The sequence below is a fragment of the Oenanthe melanoleuca genome, chromosome Z (genome assembly GCF_029582105.1).
Source record: "Oenanthe melanoleuca isolate GR-GAL-2019-014 chromosome Z, OMel1.0, whole genome shotgun sequence".
In the NCBI taxonomy this organism is placed as follows: domain Eukaryota; kingdom Metazoa; phylum Chordata; class Aves; order Passeriformes; family Muscicapidae; genus Oenanthe; species Oenanthe melanoleuca.
Genome location: NC_079362.1, coordinates 45,488,600 through 45,510,305, shown reverse-complemented (window position 1 = coordinate 45,510,305; position 21,706 = coordinate 45,488,600). Strand labels below are relative to the sequence as shown.

At 37.1% G+C, this 21,706-nt stretch overlaps 1 protein-coding gene across 1 annotated transcript in view; it reads right to left on the bottom strand.

The window, feature by feature from the left end:
- The window catches only part of TTC39B (tetratricopeptide repeat domain 39B), a 70,677-nt gene that overhangs the window by 24,845 nt on the left and 24,126 nt on the right, over positions 1 to 21,706 (bottom strand). Inside the window, exon 2 of the mRNA XM_056513872.1 lies at positions 20,469 to 20,503. Within this exon, the coding sequence (XP_056369847.1) occupies positions 20,469 to 20,503 (35 nt within the window). The remainder of the gene's footprint in view (positions 1 to 20,468; positions 20,504 to 21,706) is intronic.

Genomic DNA, 21,706 nt, shown 5'->3' with positions numbered 1-21,706 from the left:
AGTGGTAAGCAACAGATCATGTCAATGAGATAAATATTTAAGTACTGACCAGAAGAGCTCTAAAGGAGGAATTTAAGAAGAGAACAACAGAGGAGTGCAGCTGCTCTAAATCTAACAGGAACACACACAAAACAAACAAAGAGAGAGGTGGACAGGAGGCTTTTTTGCCCTCCAAAGAATAGTATTAAAAAATTAAAAATGACTTGCTTATAAAGACCAAAATTTTTTAAAACCACTCAATTTTATTAGTTAATTCCAGGAACACCATCTGCTAGGAAAAAAATGACAAATAAACATTTTTAGCTAAATTTAAAGGCTGATTTTTTCCTAGTACACAAGCAAGGACTTGAGTTAGTCCTTTAAAATACATCATCCCTATCCCCTAGGTGTTCTCATGCTTCTGTATCTTCTTTTCACATTTCTATTTAACAAAACTCTTTCACCTGGTCCATGCCTAGATAGATTACTCATTTGCTCTGCTTTTCCTGCTAGGAAGAATGGGCTAGTTTATTCCAGAAGTTTCTCAAGAAGGTAAAAAAAATGGATGGGAGGAGAGTGGGGGAGGGAAATTTTTGTGCCTTTAAATATCAACTTGGCACTGGTTATCTTTAGTGACAAAATAAAAAAATAAAAATAAAAAAAAAAAAACAACCAGCACCACCACACCAGTAACATTCACTAGACAGCAAGAATGTGTTTTTATTTTTTCATAGTGCAAACTGTAGTGCAAACTACAATTATTTTGTGACTAGCACTGAAGCAGAGGTCTCTTCCAAGTCTCTTCCCATACAAATGCCAGGATCCACACTAAGGTGAGTGGAATCTTCAAAATTACAGAGGATAAACAGCCTGCTTGTTCCTCTCCCCCTTGCAGGCATGGTTACTAACTTGGTAGTGGGCCAAGAGCTCTCAACTACGGAAACAGAAAAAACCCATGTAAGGCAATGGGGTATGGCAACAGCAACACTTCCTGGAGTAAGGAGAATACAAACAGTCATCTGAAGTTGAGAGGGAAGAGAATGGCAAGCAAGACATATATAACCACAGAGTTCATAAAACAACTTGAGGGAAGGCAGATCTCTTGAAACTACAGGTAATTTAACAACTGATGACTGCTTTATACACTTTGTTTTGAAATATTTATGTTCAGCCTTCAAAGAGTATGCTTCCCATGTGAGAAACGACAGCAGAAAATAGTATTACATTACTCCACCATTGTAGCACTTTTCTGAAGGCAAGGAGCAAGATGTAAGAGCGATGTTTTGTTTTCAATTGCTTTATTAAGCCTCCTCTTAGTGAACAGAAATACTTTCGTATGCACTTTATTTTGTAAATCTACACACTTCCTACCCTGCAATCAGGAAGTGCTGGAACTTCCCCTGGAAAAAAAATCTAATCTTTCATTTAACACACCCATGGACATGATAGCATTTCTTCTGCAGGTGCAGACAGTATGCAATCAGGCTCCCAAATCCCATCATACAACCAGCTCAAGCACCACCACAGTACGTATTACGATTTAAAAAATGATTCCATATACAACGGTCCTTAAGCAACCTGGCATCATGACAAAACTATTTTCCCAGTTAAATGGGTAAGCAGCACCTGGCAATCATGTTTTTTCTCTCTTTTACAGGCTAGTTCCCCTGATGCTCCCTGTATGTGACCAAAGTCTGCAGACAATGCAAACAGTATTCCTTAAGTTAATGTATTTACTGTTCCCTGCATCAAACATGCTTATGAAGTTACTCTGCCACGTCAAATATAAAACTTGGCAAGCTAGTTTTCTCAAACTGTTATTTCTGACAAGTGAATCACATTCTCTACCAGTGAATTCCTCATTTCTGTTTCATGACACTTCACGTACATTTTTTACTGTTTTCCTACATCCTGCAGCAGAGGAACTTAACCAGAAGGATTCATATCAACTAAGATTCATAACTTGATACTAGAATAGTCAGAAGAAAGGAACACACTGACTCAGAAGCAACTTGGCTATCTTTCTTGGCATTTCTATGCAGAGGCTTAGAATAAGCACATTTCCTCTTCTACTCTCAAAACATCACAAACCAGTTTCTACAGCAAGTTACCAGACTGACGAACAGTTCAGCTAGTAACGCTGACTCTCACTCTGACTCATGTTTTCTTCCTTCTATCTTAATTTCCACCCCCCCGCCATCTCCAGTTTTCCTGGAATGAACAAGAACTTTAAACATTTTACCATACTAGATGAGCTTATTCTTTACTTTACCTTAGAGCAGATTAAATTAACACTGCTTCAGTGATATTATCATGGATTTTACACCCAGTGGTATTACTATGGATTTTACACCTGGTGTCATGGTTTAACCCCAGCTGACAGCCAAGCCCCACACAGCCATTCACTCACTCCCCCAACCATGGGATAAAGGGGAGAATCAGAAGGTCAGAAAACTCATGGATTCAGATAAAGACAGTTTAATAGGGAAAGCAAAAGCCACACACACAAGCAGAGCAAAACAAGGAACTAATTCACTGCTTCCCACGGGCAGGCAGGTGTTCAACCATCTCCAGGACAGTAGGGGACCCTATCACAGGGTCAATATTTTATCGCACCTTTATTTACTTTATTTGACTGGATTCTGCACTTGTTCAGGAGTAAGGCGAATGTACACTGAAGACACTCACTGCCCTAGGTACTGGCCATGTGATCCCAAACACCCTACCATTCTCAATTATCCAGCTTTTTGGCAGATCTCTGAGGAATGTTATTACATGCTGGCTCCTAGCAAGAAAGCCCGGTCTGATTTCAAGGACATTCAAAAAATATTCAACAATCTTTAAAATCTTGATTACTGTAACCAGCCTGGAAGACCAGGAAGGAAAAAAAGGAGAAAAATATACAGGAAGGTATCTCCCCCATAGGCTGCTCCTCTGAGGAACCAAAAAACAAAGATATGATTATTAACTGCTCCCAGTAGGTGACTCCCAAAGCAAGGTGCCTGCAATACTGAATACAGTCACCAGATTGGTGACCAGTGACACCATCATGTAATAAGCCCATCCCGTAAAATACATCACACACAGCATGTACTGCAAGGAAGGAATTACTGCTATAATACCAACAAAATACCACAAGTATGAGAGCAAGTAAATCCACATTGTAACCAGCAACTATTAAACCAATACAATGAATGTTTATAACAATTTTATTTTAACACACTCTAGTAAGATCTGACCTGGTCTCAACCCTCTGTGCCTCATACTGAGCAACAGAAGAAACTCTTGTGGTTTAACCCCAGTCAACAGCCAAGCCTCATGCAGCTGCTCACTCACAATGAGTGTGGGATCAGGGAGGGAACTGGAAGGGTAAAAGCTAGAAAATCTGTGGGCTGAAGTAATGGCAATTTGATGGGGGAAACAAAAACTATACAGACAAGCAGTGCAAAACAAGGAATCAACTCACTGCTTCCCATGGGCAGGCAGGTGTTCAGCCATCTCCAGGACAGCAGGGCCCGACCATACATAATGGTGGCATGGGAAGACAAACATTGTCAATTCTGAATGTTCCACCCTTCTTCCTTCTCCCCCCACTTTATATACTGAGCATGATGTCATAAGGTCTGGAATATCCCTTTGGTCAGTTTGGGTCACCTGAACTGCAGAATCACACAGAATTAGCTAGGTTGAAAAAGGCCTTTGAAATCATCAAGTCCAATGACCAAACACCACCATGTCAGCTAGACCATGGCACTAAATGTCACATCCAGTCTTGATTCCTGAACACCTCCAAGGATGGTGACTCCACCACCTTCCTGGGCACCTTCTTGTGAAGAGATTCTTCTTAGTGTCCAACCTGGTCCTCCCCTGGTGCAGCTTAAGACTATGCTCTCTTGTCCTGTCAGTGGTTGCCTGTGAGAAGAGACTGATCCCCACCTGGCTGCACCCTCCTTCCAGGCAGCTGTAGGGAGTGACAAGGTCACCCCTGAGCCTCCTGCTCTCTGGGCTGAACAACCCCAGCTCCCTCAGCCACTCCTCACAGGGCTTGTGCTCCAGACATTTCATCAGCTCCATGGCCCTTCTCTTAACACACTCCAACATCCTTCCTGAATTGAGGAGCTCGGCACTGGACACAGCACTCAAGGTGTGGTCTCACCAGTGCTGAGTACAGGCAGACAATCCTGCTGGCCACACTATTTCTGGTACAGAAATACACCTGGGCTGACTCATGTTCAGCTGCTGTCAATCACTTCCCCAAAGGTCCATTTCTGCCTGGCCACTGTCCAGTCACTCTGCCCCAGCCTGTAGTGCTGCACAGGATGCTGGCTCTTGAGGCCAAAGTGAAGGACCTAGCACTTGGCCTTTTTAAACCTCATTTTGTTGTACTTGGCCCATCAATCCAGCCTGTCCAGTCCCTCTGCAGAGCCCTCCTACACTCAAGCAGATCAATACTTGCACCCAATTTGGTGGCATCTGTGAATTTGCTGATGGTAGCCTCAATCTCTCCATCCAGATCATAAATAAAGATATTTAACCGAGCTGGCCCCAACACAGACCCCTGTGGGACACTCCCAGTGAGCAGCCACAGCTGTGTGCAGCACCATTCACCACTCTCTGGCCCGGCCATCCAGCCAGTTCTTAACCCAGCACAGAGTGCTCCTGTCCAAGCCAGGGGCTGCAGCTTTTCCAGGAGAGTGCTGTGGGAGACAGTGCCAAAGGCCTTGCTGAAATACAGGCAGACAGCATCCACAGCCCTTCCTGCATCCACCAGGTTGGTCAGGCAGGACCTGCACCTCTGAAACCCATCCTGGCTATCCCTCTTGCGTGCCCTCCTGATCTCCTATCCACCCCCACCCTCCTCACCACTGTGGCATTACAGAAAGCAGAAAAGACCTCAGCTCTGTGTAAGCCCTGCTCACCAGGTACAAAAACATCTCTGTATTATCAACCCCATGTTCAGCACAGATCCAAAACACAGCCCCCTTCCAGACACTGTGAAGCTACCCCAGCCAAAACCAGTACAATCTCAATCACTCCAAAATGAAATAAACAGGAACAGAAAAATGTGCCATACTGAATGTTACACAAAGATACACATGTGATGTGTGATACACATCACAAGGAGAATAACATACTACAGTGTTACAGTCCTGACATTTTTTTCCCCCAACACACAGCATTTAAGTTTTCCTCTCACTACTATTTCAAACTTCTTTTAGGAAAAAAGAGGAAATGTTGTGAATTCCAGCAATAGTTTATGTAACCTGAGCTTGGTACTAAACTACTCATGAAATTATTCCAATTCAGTGGGGATATACTGTTGATAAACAAATTAATTATTAGCAACTTTAAGTAGCTTCTTCTAACAAACTACTTGGAACCACAGTGAAAAAAAGCATAAGAATACAACCTGAAAACTCTTCAGATATACTGGAGTACTCCCTTAGGATGACAATCCTTAAGTTGTATACAGAACAAGGACATTATTTATTTAAAATCTCAAAATAATTTACAGCTTAAGTTTCTTTCCTTTTTTTCTCCTCTACAGATTAATATAAAAAAGGAGCATAACTCCTAGCCTAAAACAAAGGAAAAATCACTGTGTTAGTATTTAATAGTTATGTAAACATAAGTAAGACGTCATGCCTAACTCGTATCTACATCATGGCTCAGTGTAAGAGTATTCCTGAAAAGCCACTATATAGCTAAAGTTTATGTTTAATTTGGTATATGTGTCTGTCTTTGTATTTGCAGAAGATTTAGTAAGTTTTTAATAATCAACCCAGGTGCAGTGATTTACCAACTCTTCTCTTGGAAGGGGATTCTAGAGTTAGAAATAGGAGAACTGCAGAAAAAAAAATTGTCTGTAGTACACCAATGTTTTCTGCTTTTTACATTACATAACAAAACATTTTGTTGGCTCTTTTTACAACACAGCCAAAATAATCAGCCTTATCTGATAAACAACACTGAATTGTCAGCAAATTGGTTATGTTCAGCTATTCTTACCAATGGAAGTTTCACTATAGTTACTGAAAAAGAGGGAGTAAAGCAAAATTTTAAGTAATAAAGACCACAAGAAATGAAATTAGCAATAGCAGTTTTAAGAGAAACATATTAAGATGCAAATCTGAGACAAACTAAAGGAGTTAGTCTCTAAAAAATGTAGGAGATATGTAGAGAATGCTATTTTGAGTATAACTATCAAGAAAACAAGATTCAACTAAGATAACATTTTCCCAGAAATTAAGTACTTTAGGAAACAAGTGATCCTTAACATTTACAGAAACTTAATCAGAAGAAAAGCATTTCAGAGGCATTTACTTCCATAAACTTAAATAAAAATCACCTCATGTGTGAACTAAAGTATAAACAGATAAGGCACCAAGAAGCTACCATCTATAGTACTCTTCTTGAACAATATTTATGCAAGCATCTGCTAAAGTATTTACTGCCAAACTAATGATGACAAAACAGCTTTAAAATGGATTGCTTTCAGTTGGCTCTTGTCTTCTGCAAGAAGATTGTTAAGTCATCATCATATGCTGTCAAAATCTTATACTGTCACATTTATGTACTTTGTGAAGTAGATCTTTCCCTTTGCAGCAATGAATTGGTTCAAGAAAACTCAATATTGAACTGTTTATGTTCTACCATATCAAAAAGAGTAACTATCTTGTTGTCAGTCTTAAACAGCCACAACTTATTAATGGCAAGTAACAGTTGAGCCTCAGTAGAATCTATTTCATAGTTCCATTTTCTTGGCTAGAAGGCGCTGGGTATTTTTGTACACTGCTCTACTTCAACTTTACTGATCCTTTGGAATGCATAATAACAGTGATCATTTTAAAGCTTTTTAATTGCTAGGATCCCTCTTCCATTCCGTCCATGTATCAAGGGGACTACGCTTAGACCACACTATGCTTTTTCTACACATGTGGCCCTGTGCTATGTACTTCCATGTGTGCTTATCACAAAATAAACTCAAGTCCAACACTGAGGGCTGGAACCCACTGTCCCTCTGGAAGACTTCCTCCCAGCCAACATCTAAAGCTGTACTAAAACTACAGTATCAAAGGTCACAGTTCACAGGTCATGGACATATTATTCAATCATCACTTCACGTTCATGTCTTGCATAGCTTTACATTGCCAAAATGCACTTGATGTCCTCTTCTCCGGTTTTACAATATAGCAAAGATCCAAAATATTTGAAAAACTGTCACCACCACATTACTACTCTTTTTTTAGATATAATTGACCCAAACACCTTGCATTACTGTAGCAAAAGTCTATTCTGGGCATCCTTCTTTTTGCTGTGTTTTAATTTTAAAATATGATTTACATTAGAATTATGTCACTAGGACAACATCCATAATTCTGCGACATTTAAAAATCATATATTAAGAAAAGTGAAATTGTTAAGGAACAGGTTCTTTGTTGTTGATTTCTGTCAGTCCTCATACACTGAAAGTCCTGTCTTAGTCTACTATTACTTCAGTCTCAATGAAGTGGAAAGAGTCATCTTTTGCTATGGCAGACACACTTTCTTCCTGCCTAGCCCTGTAAAATATTAGCACAAACCCCATATATCTTATTTTCTTTGAATACTTTATCTTCCACCAAGACGTGTCAATTCCTCTTGCGATTCAACACCTCTGTAAGGTGTCATATTCTTTCAATAAACCTTAAGCAGAAAACACAAACTGTTTCTCTCTGTGGGTAACAGGAAACATCTCTACCACGTTTATTTAAGGAAACACCAGTAAAGTATGGCTCTTAGTACCTATTTAACGTTCCTTCAAATAGAGGGCAGTCTCCTACATCTGAAAAGCTGAAGGATTGCTTAGCTCCTCATGAAGATTTTTTTAATGTTTTGTCCTTGAAATATCTATTTTAAGGCTGCATTTGATGTTTTCATATGCACAGCTAGCAACTGCAAAGATTTGAAATGTCCAACAGGAATTATTTTCATATTAAGACTAGCATATATCCATGTGTATTCACTACATCTGAGCAACCACACAGAAAACTCAGATACGACTTCTGCTATCTGGAAATATTTCTTCAAATAAATTTCTTCATGTTTTGAAAGCATTGGACTCCTCACCACTAAGTTTGTAATTTGAAAAGAAACATGGGTTTTGCATCTTAATCCCTCTCATCCACCACTCATAAATGAGCTAACAATAATACTCCAGTTTTCTGTCTCATGCTGTGCCAAAATTTAGTGTTGATCCCTTCTTAAGAACAGCATTATACGCTGTCACCTTTTTTAGTTATTTGCACAGACATAGACTTGCAATAGAAGTTATCAAACAGAAGGTGAGATACTTGCAGAACTACTACCTACCTACCACAGAGCAATGGTTACACTACTTCTCATGGCAAATGCCCATGAAAAGCATCAAAAAATGAAGCAAAATAACTTGATGAAAAATCCTACTGAGATATTCTGTTAGCCCTACATTTTATATTCTAGATCTTTTAGTGAAGAATGACTGAAGGTAATACAATCCACTGACACATACAGGAAACGTTTTTTTTTCTTATAAAAACATATTCTTATATTTTCTTATACAAGAAGTTGTGCTGGATTTTCTCGTAAATCTCACAAGTGAGACACTTCTGTATGATTTGGTTATAAACAAATACAAGCAGAAATGCATGACCTTCAGGAACAATTCCTGTATCAAATCTGAAACTAAGGAATTCTCATGAATGTGAGTTATTCTGAGGGACTACTGACATACATAAGAAACTGCACACACACACACACACACACACATCTCACACATCTCAATCCCACACTAAACTTGAGCTCGCACATGTCTTTCAGCAACAAGGCTTAGCCTCTGAAGGGCATCAGGAAAGCCTCATGAAGCTGAATTTTATTCTTTTGCCTACAGGCATGCTACGCATACCTCTCACCCAGAGAATAATTCAGAAATGCAGAATCAAATTTAGTAACCTGTCTCACAGTTCAACATTTCTTGCTGCTACGATATTAAAGCCTATTACATCCTGGACATTAAAGGGATCAGAGTATTTTTAAGTGGCAAATCACATCCAGTTTAGAACAAAAAGGATTCTTACATTTTTTGTGTTAGTTTGAAGTAATTCTGGAGAAATATAAAATTACATGATCAATATTTTTTCAATGAAAATAGAAAAATTGCAGCAAACTCTTTTAACAATTAATCTAAAACTCAGTCTTTAACACCACTTACAATCACATAACAGAAAAATAGCTAAACACCGTAAAAAAAAAAAAAAAAACACCTTAAGGCATGTGCTAGGCATTTGAAATTATTTGCTATTTATATAAAGCATTTCCTATCCTAGGCTATTACCATTAATACAGAAAGTCTGAAAACTTCAGCCAATCTGTCAGTATAGTAAACAGTAACTTATTTTACCCATGTATTAAATCCACTAGTCACACCAAATTCTGCATTCATGATGCACACATCCCTTTTTACGAGAAGCATTAATTTTAGGTAAATGCAGTATTTATGGTAAGCACCAAAACAAATTTCTTACCAATGCAAGGCAGACTTCCTTTGAAGGCTCACTATCTTCACTGTTTCAGAACTTCACCAATGCATGCAATATTCTGCATACTGAACAATCATTTTTAAAAAATGCAACTGGCAGCAAAACTATGCCGTACTGTGCTAGCCAAATTGGCAAACAGGCAAAAATTACTTTAAAAGCTCACTATAATAAAATACATTCACCATCAGGCAATTTCTGAAAAGAAAGAAGGAAGCAAACAAAAATAAGTCAAAAAAACCACCAGAAAATGCACAACTGATGAACACCCCCTAAACAGTCATTTAGTTTAAATTACATTAGGTTACATAGCTTGGTATTCAGGCAAAACCATCATGGCAACACACTTCTTTTCACTTATTCCTCCTTAGGACTTCCTTACACTGCATTTGAAATCTAATTCTATAGCAGAGAGAGACAAACAGCACTGTTCTTACCCAAGCCCTTCCTTGGGTAGCTTCCATTTGAATTCTTGGAGATACCTGTCCACCCACAGAGCTGGCAACAGCACATGATACAAACACCATGGCAGAATGCGATTCAGATCAGTGGTGTTGCACCTTCCTCCTCAGTACTAACTGACCAAGAGATTGCAGCATTTAGCCAGCTAGTTGCAAACCTGTATCAGTGAATTTCATTGCTGCAATACCAATGGATCTGCCTATACAATCCTTTGAATGATCAAGTCAACTCACCACTAGGTCATTTGCCTTTCCTTTGACTGCACTGGGGGGTTTTTTCATTGTTTTGGGGTTTTTTTATTGTTGGGCTTAGGATTTTTAAAATTATTTCTTCTCCCTCACCTTACAGCTGTTGCAGGAAAGACGATGTAGAGCAAAAAGAAACAGAAGCAAGATAGTATTACACATTTGTATACATTAAGAGAAAGCACTGAAAAGTATTTTTCAAAAGGAACAGCTGTGGAAAAGTAGTTAAGAGGTGTCAGAAAAACAGTGAAAATGGAAGAGGTAACTGTGGGAGAAAAAAGGAGGCAGCTGCTCCTATTGAAAACCAAAAATTATTAAGATAATATGCACCAAAATGAGCTGAGAATGACTTTACAGTTTTTATCTATACCTTAGCATTGACAAAAAAACAGTCAAGCTGACAGCTTTTCATAGGCTACTGGAATTCATTAAGAGAGGATTTTAACTGATCCACTGCTACACATTAACAGGTATAATATTACATGTAATGTAACAGCGAAGCAAGGGCAAGGATGCAGCAGATGCAGCTGGCTTACAGACCAGAAGATGGGGAGAGGGGAAACCAGCTAATATTTTAGGAAAAGTGTTTGCCCTCTCTTTTTAGAGCTAGAAGTTCCAGTCCTAGCTCTTCTAAACTAAACAGATTTACCTACAAGTGACAATGTTCTATTTTTGGAGTTATAATTGCTCACAGCAACAAAAATATTTGTAATCCTGTCCTACAAATGAAATGCATTAAAAGACCATTAAATAAACAAAAATTTCCTATACAAACAAAAATTCCTTCTTACAAGTCTCATCTGACCTTGAAATTTAAATGTCAGATCACCATGTGTCAGGAGACTAATAATGTTAATTTGCTTTACAGTTTGCATGTAAGTTTTGTTCTCTCCAGCTTAAGAGGGCATGCACTGGATTGCATTCTAGTCAGAAAGCAGTCCAGCACCCCCAGTGCTGCCTCATGGGAATCCAATAATTGATTACAAGAAAGTGATCAAGAGGTTTAGTTTCCAAAAATTTCAATGACTGAGGGAGAAGGGAGGGATTATGAGGTAAGGAACTTTCCAAGTATCTGTCTTATTTAAAACATTTTTGCTTATCTACATATCTATTAGAATGTAGCATCTGAACACCACAAAAAATACTGACTGGTGTATCCTCAAATATTACTCTACAGATGCAATGAAGCAGTAGAATAAGGACAAAGGAAGAAAATTAGACAAAGTTGACCATCTGCTCAAATCTTAGTTGCCACATGATATAGTGCCAAGATGACGCTCATCCTGCTGGCTCACCATCAACCCACCACTGCCAACAGTCTACTACTCTGAAAATAACACAAGCTACATTTCTAGCCACTTTACTATCTTATTTGTATTTTTGAAAAGAAACATGAGCACAGCCAAATGTTTCAGTTTCTGACTGATCATTATTCAGATTCAGTAAGCCAATAATCAATTTATTTCAAATCAGGTGTTTTTATGATCTGAAAAACATCAGCAGCTTTATCTGACACCAAGTTCTTCAGTTCAACAGCACACTGCACGGCACATGGACAGAAAGGGAGACCCAAATTTCCCATAAGAACTCAGCCATATTGTGAAAGCAAGACATGCCAACTCCTTAGGTTACTATTTACCCACTTAAACAGGCATACACAGTTCATCTGATCACTAAAATGATTACCAGATAAATCCTATTTAAACATATCAAGCTACACCAGTATGAATTTGACACAAAAAATATGTATGCATAAAAACTACCAGCAAAACAATCAGATAAGAGGCATTTAGAATTAACCACAGTCTGACTGAGAAGGCAGAAAAAAAATCAAGTAAGTGTCAGTACTGTTGTGCAGGTAGAAGGAAAATCTGATTTACTCTCTTCTGTTCAAAACTAATAGGAACACACAGCAGTATAAAAGGTTATCAGATTTATTAAAGGGAACTCAGTGGTTAGACAGTATTTTTAGATGTAAATTTTAAATGGAGATCTTTACAGGTAAACTGAGAATTTACTATGTTTGAATACTCCTTATCAGACCAATAGTTTGTATCAAATAATCAAGCTGAGGTCAATGCATGCAATACGGTGTACCAAAACGACCACCTGAATATGGCAGAGAGTGATACCGCCAAAACTTAATATACAGCATGCCAATACAAATAGATGTCCACTATAAAAAATACATAATTTTGATTTGTTCAACATTTCTGCTAGAAAGTAGGTCTAAATATGCCACGCTGACAAGAAAATAGGTTGAGAAAGAGCCTCCTTGAAGAGCTAGCATATATGAATAATAATGACAACTTGCTGGCAGTTTTACATGAAATGAATAAAAATTTCACTTATTTTGATGTGGAAAAAAATAAAAAATAAATCATGCTGCAAGTAGGACACCAGATCAGGCCAGATGTTTATGGGACTAACACTGCGTCACACAAATATTGGCCCAGATCCAAAGAGACAATTAGGACACCATGATCCTAGCAAGACACTCTTCCTAAACTTCAAACCAATTTACTTGAATTCATTACATAGTGAACTTATAGCCTATGCAGGAACTATTCTGAAATAACTAAAATCTCTAAAAGCACTGCATTATACTTAACATTTAATACTTTGACAGCACTGCATTGCATCCCATGAAATAAATTATTTATGTTTAAGTAAAAAAATTATATAACCTCAAATGGTTAAATCAGCACAGCTACCAGGATCAGAAGACATAGCCTATAAATGGAAAAAGTAGCTGTAAGTCTGTTACTGTCCTTAAATTACCACATTTTAAAGAATGGCATCACAAAATATACACCTTGCAGTGTTCTACAACCTACAGTATCTGAGCTGATTAAGCACTGACATCAGCAGAGAAGCTTCTGCTCGCTAAAGCATTGTTCACTGCAAAGTGCAGAGGAGAAACAATTATTTCATAACCCCATTGTGAATATATTGTTTTTCCTTTATTTTCAAGGAAATCTATATTAAAAAACAATGCTTTAGTTTGACATACATTGTAAAGCAAATTTTCACAGACAAAATCCCACAAATCTTACTACCAAATTCATGATTTCAAGGACTATTAGGCAGAGACAATGTACTTACAGGACTAATTCAGTTAACTTCAGGTATGTAAATAGTCCTTATGTAAAAATAAGTGCTGCTTCTTTCACTCTTTTTCCTCCGTGCGCACACACATCAAAAAAAAAAAAAAAAAAAAAAAGGCAAAAAGACAAAGAAAAGCATAAAAAGAAAAGTGATTCTGTTTTACTTCTCAATATCCATGAGGTTTCATTAATGAATTATCAAGCAAAAAGAATAAAAGTTTCCATGCCAGCAGCTGGCAAGAGAGGCACTCTCCATAGCCGAATTCAAAAGAAATGTCAGTGAGAGTGGCAGCAGCTACAGTCAATGCTGGAAGCTGATGCCTCTGCAGGAAGAGGATGCTGGGAGATTCTCCCAATCTGTGCTGCAGCCTAATTCTAATCCATCACTCCTAACTGCAAGGGGAAAATGGAGACATAAAGAATGCAAAGTAATTTATATTTAAAGACAAAAAAGGAGACACCTTAGCATTTCCTGAATATAAAAAAAAGAAGCCACAATTAAAGTCAGACAGAAAAGGAAAAGTATGCTAATGAAACTGCAGTAAAGTATGTTACAGCAACTGCAGGAAAACTAGATCAAATATGAGAGTTGATAGCAAGCAACACTGAAGAAAAATAACTAGCTCATGTCTGATTTTCTTTATTTGACAGTACTCAAACATCTTTTTTTTTTTTTAATTAACCCTTCGACATTTTTCCTCCAGAAATCCAAATTTTTAGCTAGAGCTCCATGGCCAAAACAAATCACTAACACAGAGAGCTGTTAATCAACAGTTCTCTTCATGAATGTCAGCTCCAGTAGAAGAAAGCAGGAGTCAAAAGCAGAACAGCTACAATATAGATAGTTTCATCCCCTTGGTCTAATCTCTCTAGATGAGATATGTTGAAAGCTCAGTACATAGGAGCTAAGCAGAAGAAAATTAAACTATGCCCTTCCTCCACTATTACCTTCAAAATGTATTCTTTAAAGCTGTACCAACTGGACTAATAGTACCTATTTCCAGCTATGTTTACTGTTACAAACGGAGATTTACTCACAAAAATGTCTCAAACAAATCTTTTAAAGCAAAATGCAGGAAACCACAGGTTTGAATTTACTTATTTCAGGTGCATGCTAAGTAGTTTCAGCAGTAATACTTCAAACCAATTTATTCAAACAATTTACTTTTGTTAAAACATTCTTACTTGTAACATACTGGGAAAGAATTGCACAGTATTTCCTACAACAATTGTGGGAACCAAGGTCTATGATCAGGTGAAAAGGTTTTCGCAAATCTTAAAAACCTTTCAAAGAGATGAGATTGACACCTGTAATTTATGGACAATAGCACCTTTAAAATCAGGACATTCTACCTTTTCTATAAAACTTGAACCAGTAGTGTTAAGGACCAAGGAGGTCAGAGATACATATCCAAATTCTGCACCATGTCATTTGAAGCAGGACTTATGTGCATGTTGTCAGTTAATATACTAACGGTATTATGGGTAGGGAAAGTAAAAGTGTCAGAATTTCTGTGGCGTTGCCTATACATGAAGAGTAGACAAGTTTCAATCAATGTTGCCCAGTCACACAGAAGCCAACTCAATTTCACCATAAAACATACAGTGTTCTGGTTTTAACACAGGTAAGTTAGAGACAGTCCACATTAGATGGCTCCGAAACTATTCTCTAGAAAAAGCTGAGTAAGTCAGGAGAACATTTCCACAAAGCTGACAAAAGTAAGCTGTCTGTCTGCAAGTATCAATCCATGCTAAAAAGTTTTCCCTGGACTGACTTAAAGGAAAATGAACTAATACACATTCACTACACCCTCCACTCACATTGACTTCCAAAACATTCTGTGACAGCATTTAGTTATTAGGGGAGGGGTGGACATGACACAACCAAATCAAAACTATTAAAAACCTGGATTTTTTTTGTTTGTTTGTTTGATAGCTTAAATAAACAGGCAAATCTGGATTTCAATCCATTTTCCTTTAAAAAAATCCTACTTCTCAACATCGACTAATTTTCTTCATCGATGAGTTTAAACTCACCTTGCAGTTTCTTATCTAAAGCACTTACATCTTAATGGTTGGACCACTAATCCAAAAGTCTACACCATTTTCCAAGTCTCAGAAGTTATACAGAGAAGGCAGTTCTTGAGCTGCAGGACTACAAGTAGTATTATGCAGTCTTTATTAAAGCACAGAACAAACATTACTTTCCTGAAAGATGTTTAAAGAAGAAAACACAGATGCCATCCTGCATTCCAGCATAAAATCAGAATTTCAACATGATACTTAAAATATATTCCAGAAGTCCCAGAAAGTCCCACCCCAAAAATATGATAAGTGTTCAAAGCCACAGTGTTAATTTGTAATGAAAAAACAAGCCACAGAGCAGAAATGAAATATTTAAGCTCAATTAGGACACATTTCTTTTGGTGAACATGGGATAACATAAAAACATGCTGTGATATCTTTCTGTACACCAGCCTTTCAGCAAAGGCTTGCAAAAAGAGTAACGGTGTGAAAAGCACGCAGAGTTTTGGGCATTTCTGTGTACAGTGTCTCTGAAATGGCTTGTCTGGCTTTGGGTTTTGTCTACCTCCTCTCCTTGCTTTCTAAGAGGCTATGAACACGTGGAAATGCACATTTCAAAGTGAACAGAAGATACCAATACAAACAACAATAGCACAATGCAGCCTGAAGTCTTCTACTGAAATACAGAAACAGAGAAAAGCTTACAGCACAAGGCAAAATGTGTAGCAGAAATAAATGTGTCAGCAATGGCAATTATTGTCTCATGAAAATCTCTCCAAGTTTAAAAATTCATAATCTTAGAACTGTTTGGGGTGGGGAAAGATTACAGAGATAAGGCTACTGTATCATTTTTTAACACACTATAAAGCAGGTAGTGTGTCATATTTTTATATTTATGCAGCTATGAAAGTACTTATTTCTAGACACAAAAGCTGTTTTTACTGGATTTTTTTTCAACTAATCTTGAGGGTCAAACATAAGAAAATAAAATTTTCATCATTTAAATTGTCACATCTGCTTCTCACCATCTCAAGACAATGGCAGAATATGAGTTTAAACTTATGAAGACAGAAACAGTTCCTAAAAGTTGTTGGCTTCTCAAATTAAAATTTGAATTTAGAGGCATCTCCTTAACTGTTCAATTTCATTCACTGACAAAACACTCACATGTGCAGGTGTAACTGAAATCTTAACTACACATCTAAGATTACAAGGATAACCTGCTCTAACACTTTCCTTAAACACTTCTGGCCCTTAATCTATCACCCCAGTAATACCACACAGAGCTGCTTTGGTAGGATCAAGGATTAACAGTACACAGCTTCGGGTAGGCAAAGAAAATGCAAAAGAGTCAATGAAGTATGTCTCTTTTTGCTGAAATTGAAAAAGACAAAAATCCCAAGAGTTTCATTCTTGATCAAAAATCATCTGTTTGCTTTGCTTACAGAATACAAGCTCTCACTTTTTTCAATACTTCATGTTTTAGAAGTGTTTAAGTAAGATCTCGCTATCTATCCACTGATGACATAACTCAGGCTCTGGTGTCTGAAATTTCTATAAAAATAGCACAACTTCCTCTGCATATGAGCTGCTTGCAGCAGTCAGGCAGACTACTGTATTTCTTACCAAAGACAACTACAAAGCATCTTCTGTAAACATACCCACACAGCTGTCATAATACAGTTGCTCTAAATGCTGCTATTCATTTCCACAAGTCTCTGATACTGGGGTAGTAGTAAATAAAGGCACTATTGTTGCCTTTACCTCAAAGAGAAAGGCTGCATGGCAATTTAAGGAAGATTGCATGGATAAACATAGCAACTTGATGGCTACTCGTTCCTTTCACATACAGATGACATTTTAAGGAACAGTAAATAAAATGCAACAGACAGGAATACCAACAGAATTAATATTTCATACATGTCCTAAAAAAATTGAGAACTTCAGAGAATAAAATACATACAGAAATTGAAATAGCAGTGGCAAGGTCAGTACATGCTAAGCATAATACAGTGATGGTTAAAAACTGTTGAAAACCCAAACCACTTTCAATCTAGTTGTAAAGCCAAAGACAATATAATTTTGAAAATTACACTCTGGCAACAGAAAACATTAATATCTGCATTCTAGAAAGAGACTTTCAGAATAATTTGAGTAAAAAATTATGGCAGCAATTAATTGAAAAGAATTCTAAGAAGTAGAGAATTAATCATCTTGTTCAGCAAGACTAAAACTAAAGTTGTAGTTTTTCCACAGTAAGATTTAGGTATTTTAACAAGCATTAAATATAAGAATAAACCACACACAAATCTGTTCCATCTACATATGTTTTTGAACCTGTAGATGCTTGGCAGGCATTAAGTAACTTTAAGCCATACTCATCTGCCCAGCTCAAAACGTGGATGCAGACACTTCAGTGGAAAAATGGTAAAAAGAAGCCTACCACCACAAAACTTCTTGGCAGAGGTTTCAACTTCCACAACAGAAATCACAGTTTGTCTCCAGTTACTCAGTTTCTTTTACAACAGAATATGCCAATCAAAGCAGCCCCGAGTTAAGACAAACAGGTAATGGTGAATTTATTTTGACATATACTCCTTCTGTTATCTTTGAAAGGTTGAAGATGGTCTATCAAGTGTTACTATCAAACCAGTACTTTGAAAACTCACTTACTTTTGTTGGCAGAGAAGACATTAAATGCTAGTTCTTGCTTTAAGTAAAATGGCAGAGTGACTTCCTGTAATAGCCTTTCTTCAGCTTTAGCAACAGTGAACAAAATTTACAGTAAATAACTGTATTTACAGGTTTCTTCATGTGTCTATGAAGCAAATATTTTGTGATCATTGCATGTTTTGGAGTTGCTGCTTATATCTACAGTAGCTACCATGAGCAGAAGATGACAAAAGAGTCTAGACAGAGAATCTAATACATTTAAACCAGTGGAAAGACTAAATTCATCCTGGGCCTGTCCTCAGATATGACAGCCAGGTACACGAGATTTAGGAAAGTATTTTACCATATTAAGATAACTTATTGCCCTTTCAACATCTAACCTGTACAGTCTGGTATTTATAGATAAGCAGTAATATTTAAAGAATAAAGACAGTTAAAGTCAAATTGGAGTGGCAAAACCATTCACTAGCATCTACTGGAGCAAAATGCAGAGCTGTGCTACTCTATACGTATTTTACACTAAGAATTGCACAGTGAATACTGTGAAAATCTGATTGTTACACATTCTTTCCCAATTCCTGAAACCAACATGATGATCTGACAGAATCTGAACCAAAACTAATCTCAAAAGTAAATGTTAGTTTTATTGACACAACTCCTTATAAAAAAGGTTAATTTTAGTTAAATTCAACTGGATATAACTAACTGCAACAAAGCACTCAAATCAATGCCAGGCATATCATCACAGAGCTCTAACAATGCTACCTTCCTACCCAAAATAAGAAAGAATGAAACACTGATATACAAAAATTATGAAAGTCAATGTTATCATCAAAAAAATAAAAAATAAAAATCAAAAAAATAGAGACAGCTTCTCAGAAGCTTAAACCTCTGGCCATTCATTGCTTCAAAACAGTAATGAAAAAACTACAATTAATTCTCTATTCATAGAGAAAGGTCAGGAATAATCAGAATGGCATTAGATTTATAAAAGGCTTTCCCTCACACAAACTACTAGCATTATTTGAAAACTAAAATCAAAACATTTCAAGAAAGATAAGACTGAAGACTTTCACAAAACATTCCAAGATTTTTTTTTAATTCCTTAGACACATTTTTAAATAGTCATATCTTCAAAAGAATTTGAGAGAGTCTAATCCAGTGACGAATCCTGCCCAGATACAAAAGAATATACTCACATTCACTGTGTTCAATAGCATGTTACACAACAACAATTTTTTAGTCCCTTTAATATTTTCTCTATCATCTTTCGTTGACTCTTCTATATAATGCTTACTGCAGATAGAAGCAATACCAGCCAGAATAAACTGACATCTTAACTTCCAACATAAAAACTGCATCTGTAAGACACTTATGAACACAGAAGAGACACTCAGGAAGAACTAATCAAAGTTGTGCATGCCAAAGATAAACAACCATGCCCAGTTCAGACATCAATGGAAAAAAATAAAACCACTTTCTCATGGAAGGAATGAATATTGGATAAATATTCTCATACAGTATTTCAAAGTTTATCTTGTCCCTGTGCCAGGGAAAATCAGTGGCCAAAGAGATCAGTTAATCATACACAAACTTCTAGGCAGTCAAAGGAAGAATAAGCAATCATTAACATGAAGAATTCTCAACTTGAACATAGCAGTTTCTTGCTTCCTTCTGAGTGTCAGGAAATAATATTTAATTTTTCTCAGTTCTACACAGATCAGACCTTACTACTCCACTTGGCATACAAACAGAGTGTCTGGCAAATCTGTAAAATACAATTGCCAAGAGCATGGATGTTTCAGCCATGAAGTTCAATCCAACCCACTGCTGGGCCAGTGTTTTAGCAATCTGACGATATTAATAGTCCCCTTCTCATGTGTTTCATGGCACAAAAATGCAATAAAATCCTAGAGAAAAGCTAAAACACAAACAGCATAATGTGTTTTCATCACAGTTTAATAATTGCTTTGGTACAAGATTTTACACCAGAGAAGTGACTGTACATCACTTTATTATGGGAGAACATCTGTGAAGCAGTATATTGTAAGATATAGCAATTTTGATTTGAAAATCTTGCTTAGGTAGTCTTGCATAATGTGTGATCTAAAGTTTTCCTAATAATGTTGAGTGACTATTTTTTCCCCACGTAAAAATGCCTAGAGCTGTCAGTATGTAACTCAGTTATTAGATTTTGTATTTTTAATTCTTTACAATTTTCACATTTGCTGACAAATATTTCATCACATACATCAACCTAATTACACTTCCATTTTTAATGTCTTGAGTACTTTAACTGTTTTGAAAAATGTGAATGTAGCCAATGCATATAAAATTATGTTTTCCTGGAATGGCGTGCACACAGTATTCCATTTCTGTATAAGGAGTTTCAAGGAACACACATTTTAAAAAATTCTACTTACACGGGGATGCTCTCATAGGCATCTTCAAAGTTTTCCTGCAGAAGAAAGAAAAAGTTTCAATCTAATGTGCACATGTTTTGTTACACAGCAGAAATTCACCACTATCAGACAGCACTTACTTCTGCAACAGACAGTAATCATCAGAATATTCTCAGTCTACTGACTGTTTGCTAAGCTTTCACTAAAAATCATTATGCAGAGAGATTTCCTATGGGCCTACTACATCAGACTACAGCTACATTAAACCAAAGATCTTTTTCCTTTTTAATTCTAAACTTCCACCATGCAAATCACAGAAGGCAACACAGGCTTACGCTTCAAGAGTTTGTGCAGCACATGTGAGGTATTCAGGATGCACTAGCTGAACAGTGTATCTACACCGGAAACAAAACCTGATACACAGGTTGGCCGGAGTACATACAAGAGGTCTGGAGTGCATAACAGTGTGTACCTACAGCCAGCTCAAACACTAAAAGCGGTTATGTGAATAGCTTAGTCCAGAAATCTAGAAGTTGTTTCTTTCCATCTAGATTCACAGCTCTTTCAACCTAGGTTCAAATTTCAAATTGAAATAAAGAAGAAATGCACAAATGTAAAAATGAGCAGAACAGTTCAGTACAAAGATCATTTATTCCTGTATCTGGTTTCCAAAATTGGGCTCCAGGACTTATTGCAAGGACAAATGGGCAAGCAACCCTCCCTCACATATCCCTCCCCACCTCACACTTTCCAGTCTCTGGCAACTCTGGGTATTCCAAGTCTAAATAGTTTGGCCATTCTGTAATTTTCAGTAGATCTCTGTTCCAAATATCAGTCTGATTTTCCCAATCCTACGTAGACTTTGTTTTACTCACAGTTATAACATTAGTAAAGAATTTCATGAGCCTGACACCACATTTTGAGCAAAATAAGAACTTCTACTTGAACCTGGCTCCAACTACCTTTGCTTAACAATCCCTAGCTAAATTTATTAAAAAACATTAAAGAATCAATTCGTACTTGCTTTTTCCTTGACACTTAAAATTTTTTTACATCATCCAACTCATCTCTCTTCTGAGCCAAAGTATCATACTCAGTCACTCTTCAAACACAAACTATTTCCTACTTGTAACTGCTTTCTGCTTTTTCTTTAAGAACAACTGGAAGCAGGATGGAACAGATTTTTAACAAATCCCAGGAAGACACTTGAAGGAGACTGATCCCCATTTCCGTATAACCCTTTTCAGTTAGCTGTAGGG